At 44.8% G+C, this 17,291-nt stretch overlaps 1 protein-coding gene across 1 annotated transcript in view; it reads left to right on the forward strand.

Annotated features, from left to right (window-relative positions):
• Positions 1–13,576: 13,576 nt before the first annotated feature.
• ARHGAP36 (Rho GTPase activating protein 36) overlaps positions 13,577–17,291 on the forward strand; it is a 30,681-nt gene continuing 26,966 nt past the window's right edge. Inside the window, exon 1 of the mRNA XM_045537663.1 lies at positions 13,577–13,634. Within this exon, the coding sequence (XP_045393619.1) occupies positions 13,577–13,634 (58 nt within the window). The remainder of the gene's footprint in view (positions 13,635–17,291) is intronic.

Here is a 17,291-nt window from a genome sequence, read left to right on the forward strand (position 1 = left end):
CATCTATTTATTTCCAGTCGTCCTCCCTTCTCCATCCCTTTTTTTACTATGTCTTTTTGTCTCTGGTTGTTCTATTTTTCTTTTTTCCCCAAAGATCTTTTATTTCTTCTTTAGAGAGTCAATTATATCATACAACTTGAACTGCTTAAATTTTAGCTTTTTTTCATTAAAAAGCATTTCAAGGGCAAAAAATCCGCATTTCTTCAAACTCACTTTTTACACAGTGGCATTTTTCACTAAAAGTTTTCAAAATTTTCTCTAAATCCTTTTCTTATTTTTCTATTTTATTTATTCCTCCCCCTTTCTCTTCCTCCGTTTCTATTTGTTTTCTCTCTAGATTTGTCTTTTCCCATGTATTTTCATTTTTTCTTATTTTTCTTCCTTTCTCTATGGATCTTTTTCCTTTTGGAGGGATTCTTTCTGAGTCTATTTTTCTTTCTCTTTCTTTCTCCTTTTCTTCTTAGCTCCTTTTTCTGGGTTTTTCTTTTTATTATTTTCCTTTTATTCTATGTGTCTCTTTTCTCTGGTGCTTTATTTTATTTATTTTTCTCTCTTTCTTTCCCTGTCCCTCTTTTTATCCCTTTCTCCATTTCTTTATTTCCCTTTCTCTTTCTGTTGCCCATTCTTCTCATCTCTCTGTCAGTAGCTGCTTGTATATGAATCTGTCAGCTTCTTTTGTGCTTTGTTCTCTGCAAAGATGCTTCAAGCATCAGAAGGGAACAGGAGTTATCCCTTTCTGCCCTGGACTGGGCTGTGCATGGATGGGGTTCATCATCTGTCTTCTCAGTCAGTGTTGGGTGGGATTGTTGCTGCTCCCTGGAACCTAACCAGTACATCCTTGTTCTCTGCCCCCAGAACCCCATCTGCAGAGTCACACTGTGACTCTAGCCGCTGTGCTGCTTGTATTCCCTGCACATCCCATGCAGAGCGATGAGCGCCCAGGTGCAGTGGGAGAATTCATCAGCCACCCAACAGGGCTAACGATTTACTCCTGAGAAATAATCCATATCCAGATAATGGATCACCCCTGACTCCCTGAGACCATTTGTCTTGGCACTTAAATGGCACTAGAATCCGGGGGCAGAGCTAGGAATCTATCCCAAGTTCATTGGTAGATGAATAGGCTGGAATAATAATGTTAAGGATTATGGTAAGAACACTTTGCATTTGCATGGTGTTTTTAAACTCTATAGGTTTGGAGGAGATTAACCTTCCTTGGCTCATCTCTTTTGAATCTCACACACTGTGGACCCTGTTTACAGATTCAGAAAAGGGGGAGTTTAAGTTACTCACCCAGAGTCATCTAGCCTGTTACTGGCAGAAATGGGAAGAGACTCTTTCCTCTGAATGCCATACGGCCTTCCAATCTCTGGGTCTCACTATTTGTATCTGGGAAATGAAAGCCAATACCAAGAGACAGAATACTGAAGGGGCTCATAGACAGACCTGGATTTTAATCCTGTCTCTGTATTAGCTAGTTGTGTGGCCTTGGAAAGGTTGGTTACTCACTCAGAACCTCAACTTAAAATGAGGATCCCAATAAACCTTCCTGATAGGGCTATCATGAGGATGAAGAGAGATTATATATGTAAGCTTATTATAGTGCCTGGCTCATAGTAAAAGCTGTGTAAATGTTAGCAATGATTATTACTACTGCCTGTCTCTTTGCAGGATGCTAAGAGAACTCATACAAATGCATGAGAAAATTGGTCTGGAGGAGGGGAAGAGATAATTGATGAGCTTGCTTCCACAGAAGTCTCCCTGAGGCCACTGATGGAAGAAGGGACAAAGAAGGGTGAATTCTGATTGCTGAGGGAGGAACTAAGGATTCTGCTCGGACTGGGAGATCCTGCCAGCTCTGAGAACAGGCAAAGAGAAGAAAGGAGGTTGGGGATCTGTGTTGAGGCTCCAAACATGTTTCATGGCTCAGCAGGACCCATTGCTGGCCTTTAATTCCAGCCAGCTAAGTAAGGTTCTCCTTCTCAGGGTCTTAGCTATTTCTGTTTCCCTAGGGTGGGTCCCATTCCCAAAATCTGGACAGAGGACTTTTTCTTTGGGAAGTATTGAAGACCAAAATATATTTTAGAAGGCCAACACAGGCTAAAAATAATGAAAGGTTGTGCAGGAACGTTTTGCGTAAGTGGAAGTTCACTGTACAAATGTAAGAACTATTATTAATATTCCCAACAATAACAGTAGAGCTGGTTCTACAGAGTGTGGCTGTGAGAGGTTGACACATCATCTCAGATGGTGACGAACATCCCCAGGGCCCATCTGTATGCAGAAGCACAGCCCACATTCTTCTCCCCCTTTACAGAGACCTCACCCTCCCAGAGTCACACACATAATTTAGCCTTTGGTGAAATGATGCTGATGCTATTGAAGCTCCCTGGAGAATGGATGCTGTGCGGAGGCGGTCAGTGTGGGCTCCTGACTTCAAGCTGCAGGAACGCGAGTAATTGATACATCTCCTAAGCACCAAGGGCTCAACTCCTTTGGAGATGAGAAAGGCTTTGTCTAAGCCTGATGGTTTATTAATAATTCTCTCCACTGAAGAGAGCCCCATGTTTATCAGTTGACAAGTATTTAGTGAGAACCCTCTGTGGGGGATCTAAAGAGGTTTGGCAGAGGTGACAATGTGGTTGAGGAGACAGACCACGGATATATAAGCATTATTGACAATACAAAACAGACCCCTCAACAAAGAGATGCTAGCAGCTGGAACAAAGTGGAAAAAATATATAGAGTCAGGAGACTTGACGTCACAATCTCTCTGAGTCTTGGTTTCCCAATTGTCTTGGAAAAGCAGTCGAGTATCATTGAAATAATATTAGCTTTGGAGTCAGACCAACCTGACTTAAAATTTCAGTTACTTCGCAAACTAACTAGAGGTCCTTGAACAAGTTACTTAACTCCTATGAGGCACAATTACTTTATGTATAATAACAGCCCCTACCTCCTGGGGTTGTGGTGAGGATTAAATGAAAACACACACGTAAAACATTAAGCATAGTGCCCGGCACATGGTAAGCACTCAATAATAAGTTTCTTTTATTAATATTATAATATACAGGAGGAAAGGCAGAAATGTTTAGAAATAGAAGGTTTTTATTTTCCTCTTCAGATCTTTATATGCTTGACATTAAATTTAATGGGAATGCAAACCAAAAAAAATATACTTGTATATAAACAATAATTATAATATCACTCTGTGATACCTTTTGTATGCCTCCCAGTATTGCTCACTAAATTGGTGTGATCAAATTTACAGAACAATGAAATAGCAGAGGAGGTAAATTATATATGCCTTGTGATCTTGGACTCCTCTCTGAGCTTCAGTTTTTCCATCTGTAGAATGTGACTGAGAACACTTACTTCACAGTGCTATTGTGAAAATTAAATTAAATTAAAATGTGTATAAAGCACTTGGTATAAAATAGGCAGACAACAAATGTTAGCTCCAATCCTCTTCTCTCATCTATAAAAATGGGAATAAGAAAGTGTCAACCTCACAGGGTTATTGTGAGGATGAAGTTAGGTAAATATACAGGAAATGTTTGTAAACTGTAAAACCCCAATAATAGTCTTTATAGGACATTTGTTATGTACCAGGCACCGTGCAATTAACAAATGTTAATCAATTAGGTAAACATTGATTAAGTGTCTACTATATGCAGGACACTGTTTTAGGCAGTGCAAGTGATCCAGAGAGATAAGGGCCATCAGAGTGGATGAGCCCCTCCACACAAGAATGCGGCATTAAGGACAGGACCTTGAGGGATATGTCCATTCAGAGTACTAGAGGAGAATGCAGAGCCATGGGGAGAAATGAGAGGTAAGAATACTAGTATAGTGCAGAGTCCTCAGAGCCAAGGGAGGAGAGAATTTTGATAAATAGAGAGAGATTCACAATGTGACATTCTGCAGAGAATGCAAATCAGATTAGGACAGAGATGTGGCCCTTGGGTTAGGCCTCCAAAAGGACATTGGTAGCTGCACTGAGAAGGGCCAAGTATGTGTGTATGTCCATGTGTGGCAGGGGCAGAAGCCATCTAGCTGTGGACAGAGGAAAGAGTGTGGGGGGAAGTGAGGAGGGCACATCTAGAATACTCTTTCAAGGTGTTAAAGGCTAATGTTGAGAAAGTAAGGCTGCATGATAGCTAGAAGGGGAGTCAGGGTCATGGGAAGGTTGTTTCCATATAAGAGTGTTTCAATGTCCTTGTGGGCTATGGGGACGAAGAAGAGAAGATGAATAAGCAAATGAGAGAGAGGATTTTTAAACAGGCAGAAGAAGAATTCTGAGAGCTAATACCTGGGAGCTTCGGCTAAGAGAAGAGGGACTTGCAATCAATAAGGAGATGGGATCGCAGGGTGGCAAATGCTGCTAAGTGGCCAAGAGAACTGAGGACTGACAAGGGGCCACTGCACGTAGAATTAGGAAGCTATGAAGGCCTTCCAGAGCAGGAAGAGGTAAAATAGTGTGTCGATGGCAGAGAACACACATTTGAGAAGTTTTGCAGACCCAGGTGCAGGTAGAACAGGCTGAAGGAATTATTATACTTTATGGGGAAGGCTAAGATGTGCATAGGCAGAGGGAGGGAGTCAATGGAAGTGGAGAGGCTGAAGGTACAAGAGGGTAAGAAATTCCTTGGTGGCTGAGATGGCAGCAGAAGGAGGGACCGAGTTTCAGAATACCAGTGAGGGGGGCCCCAGAGAGGGTCCCTTCTTCCATTGATGTGGGAAGGAAGGGTAAATAAAAGCAGAGGGGTCAAGGTTCTGCATTCAGTCCCTGAACCTTGCCTTGAACACTAATATCACCACTTCTGACCCCATACCTTTCAGGGTATCTCACTATCACTGAGTAAATTTGAAGAACAGCCTCTGAGGACAGCAAGATAAGGCAATATATTTAGAGGATATTTTGGTGGCTCTTTCCCTAGGGAGGTGGGAGAGAGCTGTAGCCCCAGTCCCAGGATACCAGGCCCCAGACCCTGGCCTAGTGGGGAAAGCCTACAGTTCATGACCTGTACCCATGCTACACAGTCTCTTCCTTCCCTGTTGCTGACATTGGCACCCCAGAACCCCTCTTGAAAACAAAGTCAGGGTTCAGTCTCTCAGAGACTTGTTTTTCTGTTATTTGCTAAGGCACTGGGGGCCTAGAGTCCTATGATTTGACCAAATGCTTCCTCCACTGAAGGCAAGAGAAAGGACTTTCTGAGTATAACCTGGTCTTCTGTTCTTTGACATGTGTACACAGCCTGCTGAATATGTCAAATGGCCTTCCTGCCACTTGATCTGGCCCCAGCTACAGCCCCTCTCCCCTAGCATGGCTGCTCTCTGGTCCTAGGCAGATGCATCTCTGATGGTACCTTCCTGCCTTGCCCCTAAGCTTTAGTCTGACAAATCCCTTGGGATCTGGAGGATAAAACCACAGGACAGTTACAAACTCTAGGTGCTTGAAAGTAGAGGAAGGTGCTGGGCCCCAGAAGGCAGGAGAGGGGGGCTTTGGGCAAACACCAGATCAAAAGCAACTCAGAAGATAACGAGTCATCGGCATCTTTTGTCCCAGGGCCAGTTCTGGTGTTCACATAGCAGTCTCTATGGTGCCTGGGAGGGAGAAACACAGGGAGGGAAGGGCAAACAACCCCATAGCTAAGGGAAACCAGGGCTCTGGAGCTAGCCCTATATCTCCGTAAATGCCCATCAATACATGAGTGGATTAGTAAAATGTGGTATATGTATACCATGGAGTATTACTCAGCTAGAAGAAATAACAGTGATATAGAATCTCTTATGTTCTCCTGGATAGAGCTGGAACCCATTCTACTAAGTGAAGTATCCCAAGAACGGAAAAATAAGCACCACATGTACTCACCAGCAAATTGGTTTCCCTGATCGTCACCTAAGTGCACATTTGGGAATAACACCAATTGGGTGCTGGGCAGATGTGGGGGGGGGGAGGGGATGGGTGTATGCCTTCCTAATGAGTGCGATGTGCACTGTCTGGGGAATGGACACGCTTGAAGCTCTGACTCGGGGGTGGGGGTGGGGTGGCATGGGCAATATACATAACCTAAACTTTTGTGCCCCCATAATAAGCTGAAAAAAAAAAAAAAGATTGGGTTGCCCTAGGATTGAGTTATAGTGGAGGAGAAAGACTTATTTGCATTGACAAATGGCAATTAACGGAGGGGGTTATTAAAAGTGAGAGAAGCTACAGGCTCAAAAGTGTCAGCGGTTGGTGTGCAAGAAAATTCCTTCACTGTGCTTCCCTCTCCCTCTTCTCCCTCTCTTTTTCTTGCCTCCCCTTTTTGCTCTTCTCCCAGCTTCTCCCCTGCCCTCCTCCTGCTTGCTCCATCCACCCCCACTCACAGCTACTGATGTGATTTCTCATGATCTACGGTCAAATGCCATTAATCCCGACAGGCTCACGAGGGTCCAGCTAAGGTGTCCCATAAATGAATCCTGTGAGTGGACAGACCAGGGGAAGCAGCAGGCAGACAGCCCCCCACCCCACCCCCTCAGGGTAATGGCAGCTAAACCAATAAACCAGAGTGGCTGCCCCCAAAATAATCAATAAATCACTTGGGGTCCAAGAGAGGTAGAAAACTTCCCAGCAAACAGTGCTCAGGACATTTTCCATGACCTTCTCTGCCTTGAATGTCCATGGTGCACCAGCCACGAGGGCCAGGACTGACTCTGCTCTCGAGGTGCCGCTCCCAGATTCCGCCTGGCCTGTCTCAGTTTCAGAGGGAGGTCATTCATTCCAATGGGATGTGACAGGTGCCATCTTCAGGCGCCTGGCTCTGCTCCCAGCAGCAGGGACTGTCGCTGACTGCAAATCCCCCTATTGCCATGCTGGTCTGAAGAGAGCAAGCCCTGGGGTGGGCAGATGACCTTTCAAGAGCCCACGAACCCAAGGTGGGATGGTAGTGTGATGTAATGGACTGAGCCCTGGACTAGGATGCTGGACACCTGGCTTTTAGTCCCTTATCAGCCAATAACTTGCTAGGCGATGGGTAAGTCGCTTTCCCTTTCTGGATTTCAATGTTTCTTCCCACCCCATCGTGATGTGAGGAGGCTGTACTAGATTATCCCTAATGACACTTTCAGTCCTGGTAAGCAAATTGTGAAGTTTTAAAAAATCAATTATTTTTGGAAAATGTCCAGCTCTATTTTGAATTTGTTTTGGGACTCCTTCTCTAGGGCTCCAATTTAGCTGTTTTGTCACCAAATCCTTCACCCTAAACTCCCACTCAGTACATGCAGCCATTTCCCAGCACCTAAGCTCCAGCTACAAAATTAAGACCACTCACAGGTTGCTGTGAGCTAGGCTGACGCCATGGCACTAGCTCTAGCCCAGGCAACAAAGCGAGACTCTGTTTCAGAAAAAAAAAAAAAAGACCTCTTATAGATCTAGCCTTCCCCTCCTGCTGAGCTAGTGAGCTAGTTCTGTGTGGGGGGCTGGGGCCACGATGATGGAGTCCTCAGGTGGAGCCCTGTGGGAGGGGATGCACCACTGACTCCCAGATTTTAGTAGCTTCTGCCTAAGAGGAGATTTCCCCTAATTTTGTATTTCAAACTTTTTAATATATAGTAAAGTTGAAAGAATAGCACAATCAATACTTGTACATACTCTCATAAACAATTTGCCACATTTGTGTGCTTTCTTTCTCTTGTTCTCTCCCATTCGCTCTCGTGATACCCCTCCCCCCCCATTTGAAAATATGTTGCACTTCATCCCTAAATACTTCAGAATGTATCTTCTAAGAATAAGGATGTTCTTAGCTGGGATGAATCTCAGACTTTCTAAGGGCTTTGGAATTCTCAGCAAGGGGAAAGTCTACAGTCTCTGGAGTCCAAAGGGGGTCAGGAGATATATGAGGTCTAAAGACCAGATTTCAGTCTGGATATGAATAATATAAGAGGGAGCTGAGCACAAGAGAAGGAGGCACAGACAGTGGTTCAAGCACAGGTTACAAACAAACAAAAAGGCAATGACTTTGGGCAAGTCACTTCCCTTCCTCGAACTTCAATCGCTTCATCTATAAAATGGTGTGCTAATCTCTGTCCTATTAACCTCCCAAACTATATGAGAGTCAGGTGTGAAAATAGATATGAGAGCACACTGGGAGCTGCTACACTTAAACATATGCAGGCAAGTGATATGAGCTAGTAAAGCTCAAAAGCAATGCTTCTTTGGCCACAAGCCTGGAGTCTCTCATAACACATGAAAGTGGATGTTCCCCCTGCTCAGCCCCCAGACCCTTGTTACTGGAAGGCACAGGATTTTCATCTAGAATGGAAATCTCAGTGTCTTAGATCTCGAGTAGTTTTTCAAAAGCATAGGCACACACCTCGGTTCTTTCTAGTTTTTTTTTTCAGATAACTCCATTTTCTCTTATTGATTATGGCACAAAACTAAAAGATCAATCCCCACTTTTTCTTCTTTCTGACATTTTTTTTTCTGTGCCTCCTTAATTCCTACTATTCCTCCCACCCCACCCTGTCGAGACTCCTGGAGTTTAAAAATTCTCTCATCCTGCCTACCCCTAGCTCAAAGAGCAAAATGCTTTACAAAATTAAGTGAGCATTTGGGATTTTTAACTTTATTTTTATCTTTTCATTCAACCAGAGGGGTACGTGTGTGGGAGATGCACTTGTCAACTAAAAGCAATTTCTCTGCCTCCTTGGGGACTGAAGTGTAATCGTAGCTGTCTTTCTGGTGTCAGGATGAAACTTGCATTTTCCGGAGTGGTGTCAGCACACTGACAGACAGCTCCTGGGATCTAGCGAGGAGTACTGGAAAAGAATGGGCAAGGGGAGAGACATGTGGAGGCTGGTCTCAGCTCATCTCTCCTCCCCTGGCTGATGTTGGGCTAGTCACTTACTTTGCCTCACTTTTCTAACTTTTAAAAAGGTGGGAATAATTCTTTCCCATTTCTATCTCACAAAGATGGTGCCAGGACTTTGTCAGGCTTTGGTGATATGAAAATGTTTGGAAGTAATGGAGCTACAGAAGAAAAAGGAAGTGCTATGGAACCAGTATATCCTAAGAATTCTGTTAAGTAGCTAGAAATGAATTCAAGTTTTCTTTGTACAACCCCATTTGAGAAATGAGGGAACACTTCTGAGGTTCGAAGAGGTCTCACAAAGGTCCCGCATGATTTCAATGATATGTTCACCATGATAGCAGCTAAATCTTTCCTAAACAGAAAAGCAGGGAGGCAAGGTCTTGAGGTCCTGGAGCTTGGAGTTCCCTTTAGAGAGTACACATGGTCCCTGTGTACTCCATGTGGACCTTCTGATGGTTTTTCTCAAAAGGAGATGTTGGGAGGCAGGGTTGCTACTCGGCCAATTCCCTCCATGGGTCCCCTGGTGGGGTACTTTGTTATCTCACTGCTGAAAATACAGAGACTTTCATAACAACCTGCAGAGGGAGGTGGGGAAGGACTGAGCTTCCCATTTCATAGAGAAGGAGCCTGAGGCTTGGGTTGGGAAGCAGACATACTTACATTCAGCCAGCCAGTCAGCCAGTGAGTCCAGCCTTGCTCCTGATATTTTAACTGCTCTTTCCACTGTGTTTCAGCTGTCTCTTGCCTGATGCAAGGATCCCAACAAGTAGGGAGTTCAATAATCTGACTGGGAGGTACTATGTAGACATATACATAAGGATTCTTAGAAAATCCAAATGGTTGACCAATATGGAGTATGCTCATTTTGAACACACCTAGACCCTATCAGGAGTCAAGTTTTAAGGTTTGGTCAATTTTGCATGCTATGTATTTGCCCATGCACCCAAAGGAAGTAGAGTGAGATTAAAGTGATCCATTTCCCCAGATAGTGGCCTCAGTGTTCCTTGTAGCTGGGGTGCAACAGGAAGAGATGTTGTGGAGGGTTTTCAGGCATGGACTTCTTTCCTCTATATTAAAGTATCTCTAACTTTAGTGGGCATAAAGGTCCTTATGGAGAGGCTGTTAAAAATGCTATTTTCTGGTCCCCATGACCAGAAATTTTTGTTCAATAGGACTGGAGTGAGAGCAGGGAATCTGCATTGTTATAGGACATTCCAAGTAATTTTGATACATCTGGCTCAATGGACCACACTTTGGGAAACACTGATCCATGACAAGGTTTAAAAGCCTCTGATTCCTAGAGTCCCATTTTAGTAGCAATCCTTTGCCTGGGTGCCAAGCACTTTTGGGCTTCAGGAAAAAAGATAGGAAGGTTTGAAGCCTATCTTTTCAAGGCCAACAAGCCTCCAGATTGACTTCATCATTATGGCCAAAGACCTCTAGGCAGACAATGACCTAAGTTAGGAGCAGGGTGCTTGGTTCTTAACTGAAATTACAATGGGAGACCCTTGAGATGCAGCAAGCTGTCTAGCTCTAGGCTTTTGACTGTCAGGGTGAGGATAAAGATGCCCCATGTGCCCTTTGTGAGCACACACCTTGGGATGAGAGGTTGTAGCTCCAGGCTAGCAGGTTCCTGGCTGCTTGATGGGGCCACTAAGGACCCTTGCATCCTTGGAAAGGAGGAGCCATAACTGGTTATATGCCCCTGCACAGGAAGGGAGTTCTGCATTTTACTCACAGACCAACTTCCTCAACTTTTGCTGGGTCACCAAAGCCAGCCCAAGTGCCCTGTGCTGCTAGCACAACCCCAACCTAAAAGCCCCAGTCATTCCCCTGTCTAGCTTAGTCTTTTATTCAGCAGAGACAAAGTTATAGATTTTTTTATTAGTAGTGTTTTCTAAATCAAATCCAGAAAATAATATGTTTATTAAAGAAAAATTGGAAAATGCTAAAATATGAAAATAAAACAGTTAAAAATTACCCATAATTGCATTGCCTAAATACAATCACAATTAAGATTCTGGTGTGTTTCTTTTTAGCCTTTTTTCCCTATGTATAGGCTTATTATTTATTTGTACTGTTTATATTACAGTGTGTGTGCACACATTTTGCATCCTACTTTTTTTCATTTAAAAGTATCATAAATGTATTTTTGGATTATCATATAAGCTTCCAAATTATACACTTAAAAATAATTGCACAATAATTCATTGAATGAATCAACATTATTTGCATAGCTCAATATCTGGTACCTAGAGGACATTGGAGAAATATTTGTTGAATTAATGGATTGATGGATGAATGCATTCTCCTATTATGTGACATTTAGTTAGGGATAAAGATTTTCAAAGGGAATTTAACACTGAGTAATTAAGTGGCAGAGTAGGCAGGTCAAAGAAAAAGTAGAGGGGAGAATTGCTAACCTGGTTACTAAATAACTTTTTTTAGAATTCTGATCTATATATTTCCCTTTTCTTTTTCTTTTTTTCCAAAAAAGTAGATATTAAATACTTTGGCCTGCCTGGAGCTTGTTCATAAGTATTAATATCCCCATTTTACAGATGAGGAAACCAAGCCTAAAAGAGATTAATAACCCTCCCAAGATTACAAGCTACTACGTAGTGGAATTGGGCTTCCAATCCAGTTTTGAATGTCCTTATCTTTGTTTATTTACACATCACATCTTTTGAGAAAAAGGCAACAAAGAAGGATAGCTGTCATGGGTTTGTCCCTTAGGTGGAGCTGCTCTGGAAGCAGAGAAACTTCAGTTATTGAGGACCCTGGGATTGGACCAGGCAGCCTTTGTGCCATGGGGGAGCCAAAAAAAAAAAAAAAAGAAGAAGTAGTTCATTCAGTTGGAAAAAAAGGAACCCATTGAGGCTATTTCAAAAGCTGGTGCTGGATAAGCTCCTGGGAAGAGGTTAGGCTGAGATTTCTATATCTATAGCCTGAAACTGGACATTTCTACATGTCAGACTTGTTTGGCTTGGAAGACTAAGTATTTGTAAAGCAGAAATTGGTAAAAGAGCAGGTCTGGTGAATGTTTGTTGTCTTTGATTGCTTTTAGAAAACAGAGAAAATTGGAAATGATTTAGAAATTGGTGCAAAGGCAGAGAGGTACTATGTTTCCCAGAAAGGAAGAAAAATGAGTGGAAGGCCTTTAAACTCTGACTGCAGCTCTGCTTTGCTAAGAATTGCATGGCAAAGTATAGGCAATTTTTCCATTTTATGTGCCCCTTTTGCAGCGTTAATGCTAATATCAGTGGTTAGCAAAGCAAATGTAATAACTGCTCTCCCCAAAGGAACCGTGATTGCCGACAATCGAGCTGTTGGAAGAGAATTTTCCATATTTCTTTCTACCTCCTCGCTAGCATTTTGATCGACAGAGCCCCATTCTCCCAGTGGAGGAAAACAAGGCATGGAGTCACATCTGTACAGCTACCAATGGAGAATCAGGAGAGAAATTAATTTGGGCCCCTGGGCTTGAAGAGAAAAGAAAATTTTGTTTAGAAGCCCTTCCTGCCCAATGTGGTCCATCTCTGGTGGCTGCTACTACCCCAGGATTTGGGGGGCAGGGATAGTTTACCACCACCCAAGGCCCAAAACCAGCTGTGGCATGTGCCCCAATATGAATTTAAAATTTTAAAATACAAAGCCATAAAAGAAGTACAAGAAAATCCAACACAGTGCCACCTCCCATTGAAATATCAAATATCAAATTCTTTCTAAAAATAAATGTTGATCCCCCTCCTATGCCAGTGCCCCAAACAAAGTATAGGCAGTGGAATCTGTAAGACAGCAGCAACTGGGGGGGGCACCCCACATTTAAGCCCACTTGACACTGCATTCTTTTATCTCAGTTGGTGATCAACCCTCTCAAAATAAAAGTTCCCAGGCAGAAAAGCATCTCCCTCTTCCCTGAAGGAGTCCTAAGGCAGGGGCAGTAAAATTACCCTCAGATCTGAACCCCTTGTGGCGTGGGGGGGCGGGGGGGGCGAGGGGCAAAAATCATTTCTCCTACTCACATTCTTGGTCCTCTAGAATGGAGCAGTGACTTAAAATCAGACTTGGGGCTACCCAGGGCTGAGGTGATGCCTCCCCTTCAGATTCAGGGCTCCTAAGACAGGCACCATTTCTCGCTTAGTTTGGGCCTCCTGAGGGCTGAGATAACATCTCCGCTAAACCGTAGACTTTTCTACATCTGGGATACAGTCTCACCCTCAGATCTTAGGTTCCCTGGGACAGGTGCACCACCTTGTCTTCAAATTCCAGCTTCTGGGTACAAGCCTGCTTTTAAGTGCCCGATTAAGGGCGCCTGGCTGGGGGGGCGGGCAGAGACCTTCCCTCCCTCTGAGATTCGGGGCTCACCAGGGCTGAGATGGCATCTCCCCTTACCCTCTGAGCTCCCTGGGGTAGGGGCAGGGTCCTGCCCTCAGAGTCAGAGCTTCCCGGGACAGGAGCTGTGTCTTGGCCGCCCTCTGCACGGGGCAAGGGGCTGCGGGACAAACGGCCTCTCCTCCAGCGGGAGGGGGGGGGCTCTCCTGAGGCCCTGCCCCCTTTGTGACATGCTCGAGGTGTCCGGTGACCAAGACACTCTTAGCTGGGTGCAGGGTGCGGCCCAGGGCGTGGTCACCATGGGCTACTTAAGGCAGCCCGTGCGGGGACGACGCGGAGGTTAGCGCGGAGGTTAGCTGCGAGCTGCAGGGCACTCAGCGCGGGTCATGGCGTGGATACTGGACTGCCTTTTCGCGTCGGCCTTTGAGCCCCGCCCCCGCCGTGGTGAGTGGGGCCCACCGAGTCGGGGGGCTGGAGTGCTCTGCCTGGGGGGCGACTGGCGGCTACAGCCCCGGCTGGGCGCCCTGGGCTTGACTCGCCGCCCCCTCAGCTCCCTTCCCGCTGGCTTTTAGCTAATTGTTCCTGGCTCAAGGGAATGCCCCGTCGAGGCCCCGCATAAATCACCAGCAATGCCGGGAACAGCCAGCAATCGCGCTAATGGCTCGGCGGGAAGCGGGGCAAGCTCGGGGGCGGAGTCCCTGGCTCAGTCGCCTGCAGGGACAGCCAGAGCCTTGGGGCCAGACACTCAGGAGTGCTGTTCTGCAACCCAAGGGCCCTAAAGGCCTAAGGATGAACGTCCCTGGCAGGGCAGCCAGACCCCCGGGGACCCCGAAGAAGGAGGTGGGGATTCTTTTTGCTTTGAAGCTTGTCGCTCTGTCCCAATGTCAACCACAGAATATCAGCACAGAACCCTTGGAGTCATCGAATTCAACTCCTTCATTTAAGAGATGGTGACATTGAAGCCCAGAGATGGGAAAGGCCTGCCCAAGGTCACCCAGAAAGTTGGCAGCACATCTGGGTCTGCCAACTGCCCACTGCCTCAAACTGCCCGATGGCAGAGGTCTGGAGTCTTTAGTCTGGGTCTTTCCTTGGGTACTTGAGATCAACGCCTGGTTCCCTTATACCTGTGGAACTGAGAGCATAAGCGTTCAAAGATCACAGCACCGGTGCGTGGGTCACATTTCACCCCTTTGCTGGAACTGGTTCTACAAAGAACATTTTAGAAACTTATAATTTTTTCCTCCTTAAAGTTTCAGGAGACTGATATTTTCTTTTTGAGATTTCCCAGGACCCCCACCCACACTGTCCTTCACTCCCCCTTGATAAGCCCCACCCCCTCCAGCCCGCCACCTGCCCCCACAGCCACCTGTTTTTCCATAGTCTCCACCTCCAAAATCTATATTGGTTAGAGTGCGTCATTGGTCACCAGCCATAGACCAAACCTGGGGTTGTCTCCTCTTTCCTCTGCCCCCTCACAGGCAGGGGAGGGGAGGCAGGGAGAGGAGGGACCTCAGCAACTTAATTCAGCAGAGACCTGTTTTTAGTCCTTGCCAGCCCCAACACCCTGCTGAGAACCATCATAGGAGTTTGACCTCCTGCTTAGAGACTACAGCATGCTTAACCAGTTCTAATACAGTCTCTGGCCAGCCACAAAGTCTCCGAGAAGAAAAGATATGTGCATACACACAGAGAATTTACTATTTTCTTTCGTATACTTTTTAAGTTTATGTGATCCTCGTGAGTCAGAAAAATAAGGGAGTTTGATAAGATGCCTCTTAAGGCCTTACTGCTCTAACACCCTACTTTTGAAAAGAGGGTGGGGGAACCATTTTATTCCTGCCTGAACTAGAAGATTGTTGTGTGACTCCAATGAGATCAAGGATATGAAGGCTCCTTTATGAATAATTGCATGGGAGGGAGTCTGTGTTAGACAAGGAAGCCCACCCCCATCTATAAGCAACAATGTCTATAAGAATTAGAATGCTTTTCCTTAACCTGAATCCAAATGTATGTCCTGGGAGCTTCCACCTTCTGGCCCTGGTGCTGACCTTCATGATCCTCCTTCCTAGGGGACAGTGCCAGCCCTCCTCATTTTCCCATCCCCCACTCAAGCCTGTTCTTATCCAGGCCAATCTTTCCTTCATCTGTTTAACATGCCACATGGTTGCAAGGCCCCTACCCGCGTCTAGCTGCTTTTTCTTGAACATGCTGCAAGTTACAAATGCCCAATGACCTGGCCAAAAGAGGATTTCCAGCTATGCCCCTATAAATATCATCCTGGATGGCTGACTTTCCCTCTTTTGGAAGCCCATGGCACACCCAAGATACACACATACATAGTCATAAACCCACCCATACATACACATTACTACACCCATGCATGCCCACATGCAAAGCCACGGACACACACACACATTTTATATGCATCACATACTTTCCACACATAGCACAATATATTCCCATCACATATGCCTGTACCACTCACAAATCCCATGCACATACCACACAGTTCACACAAAGACTTTATTTACATTGGGATTACTTTCAACTAAAGCTACTCTTTTTTTAAAAAAAAAAAAAAAGTAAACCCAAGTTCTTTTCAGAATTCCCATTCTGTATTTAGTTGATTTTTGAACTCTAGTGCAAAACCTTATATCTGCTGCTGCATTTCCAGTCTGGTGAGATCTGTCTCCCAACATACCCCTGCAACATACCACTGCCCACACCAGCTCTATTACTTGTACAATTGCAGCTAATTTATGTGAAGTACTTCCCAGATGCTGGACCCTTAGGCTCAGTTCTTTACATGTACGATCTTACCTAAGTCACACAACATCACTTTGAAATAAATAATCTTTGGGTACAATTTTTTGACCAGATAAGAGCACACTTCATTGCACTCCCCCTGAGAAATACTGTACAATGTGAAGGGTGACTTTGTGGGTAACTATTGATATTCTGTGGGTCTATAGTTGCCCTTGGTGCCTCCCTTCAAATGCCTTTCAGAAATCTTCAGGAATCAGAGGTGGGTGGGGGTCAGGGGGAGTAGCTGGCACTGACTGGGCAAAATGGGGGAGGTATCCTAAATGTTCCTTCACCCTCGTCCCCCTTACTAAAGAGATAGTATGTCAGAGCAATATTTGAGAGTGACAGTGGGCAGTGGCCAACCATATGAAGGCATTTGGGAGAGGCATCACTGAGGTCTGGAGGAATGGGGCCCCGGAAAGGCCTGTTTTCCCAGGGAAAGAGCACGATTGACCCACTTGAAATTCTCTCCCAAGTTCACTCTTGGCATTGGATTTGGCCTCAAACAATCAGGCTTCTGTAAAGCAGCCAAAACTAAAGTGGAAGGGACCCTGGGGCCCACTTTACATACAAATTTGATCTTTTCTTGGAGATGGGACACAATCGATTTGCTGAGGCCAGTCCTGGTTGTGCTGCAGCAGAATCATTTTCCAGAAATGGGGAGAGACTGCCAATGAGACACACCACTCCCCTGGTCAGGGTGTCAGACAAACACCTCCATTCACCAATGGGAGGACGTCCCAAAGTTCCTTTGTGAATTACTTGTTTGCACCTCAAAAGACATTCCTCTCTAGCAAAATAATGTGATGCTCTAGAGCTTAGGTTCCCAGGTTAGCTCACATTTTACCACCATGAGGATAAAATACAGCATGTGCGTGATGAAAGCTGGCAGAAAATAATACTTTTGCAAATGTATCTCCAGCAGTAGAGCAGACATGCATCAAGCTTAAATATCAAATGACTGAAAGCATATTGAGCATTGATAGAGCATGAAACCAGGTTACTGAGGGTGATTATGGCAATGGTAAAAACAACATCACTCCTTTTTTCACACTTATCTACTAAGACAACCTAAATGTTCAACAATAGTGGAATGTAAATAAACTCTGTGACATATCCACTTGCTAGATATTATACAACCATTAAAATGGTGTTTCTGAAGAATATGTAACAACATGGAAAATAGTGCTATTATAGCTGTGTCTAATATGTTTTTTTAAAAAAATTGGAAGACAATTCAGCAATAAGATAAAGTTAGAGATTCTAGTAAGGTGGTGGGATAATAGTTATTTTTTT

The sequence above is a fragment of the Lemur catta genome, chromosome X, assembly GCF_020740605.2.
Source record: "Lemur catta isolate mLemCat1 chromosome X, mLemCat1.pri, whole genome shotgun sequence".
NCBI lineage: Eukaryota > Metazoa > Chordata > Mammalia > Primates > Lemuridae > Lemur > Lemur catta.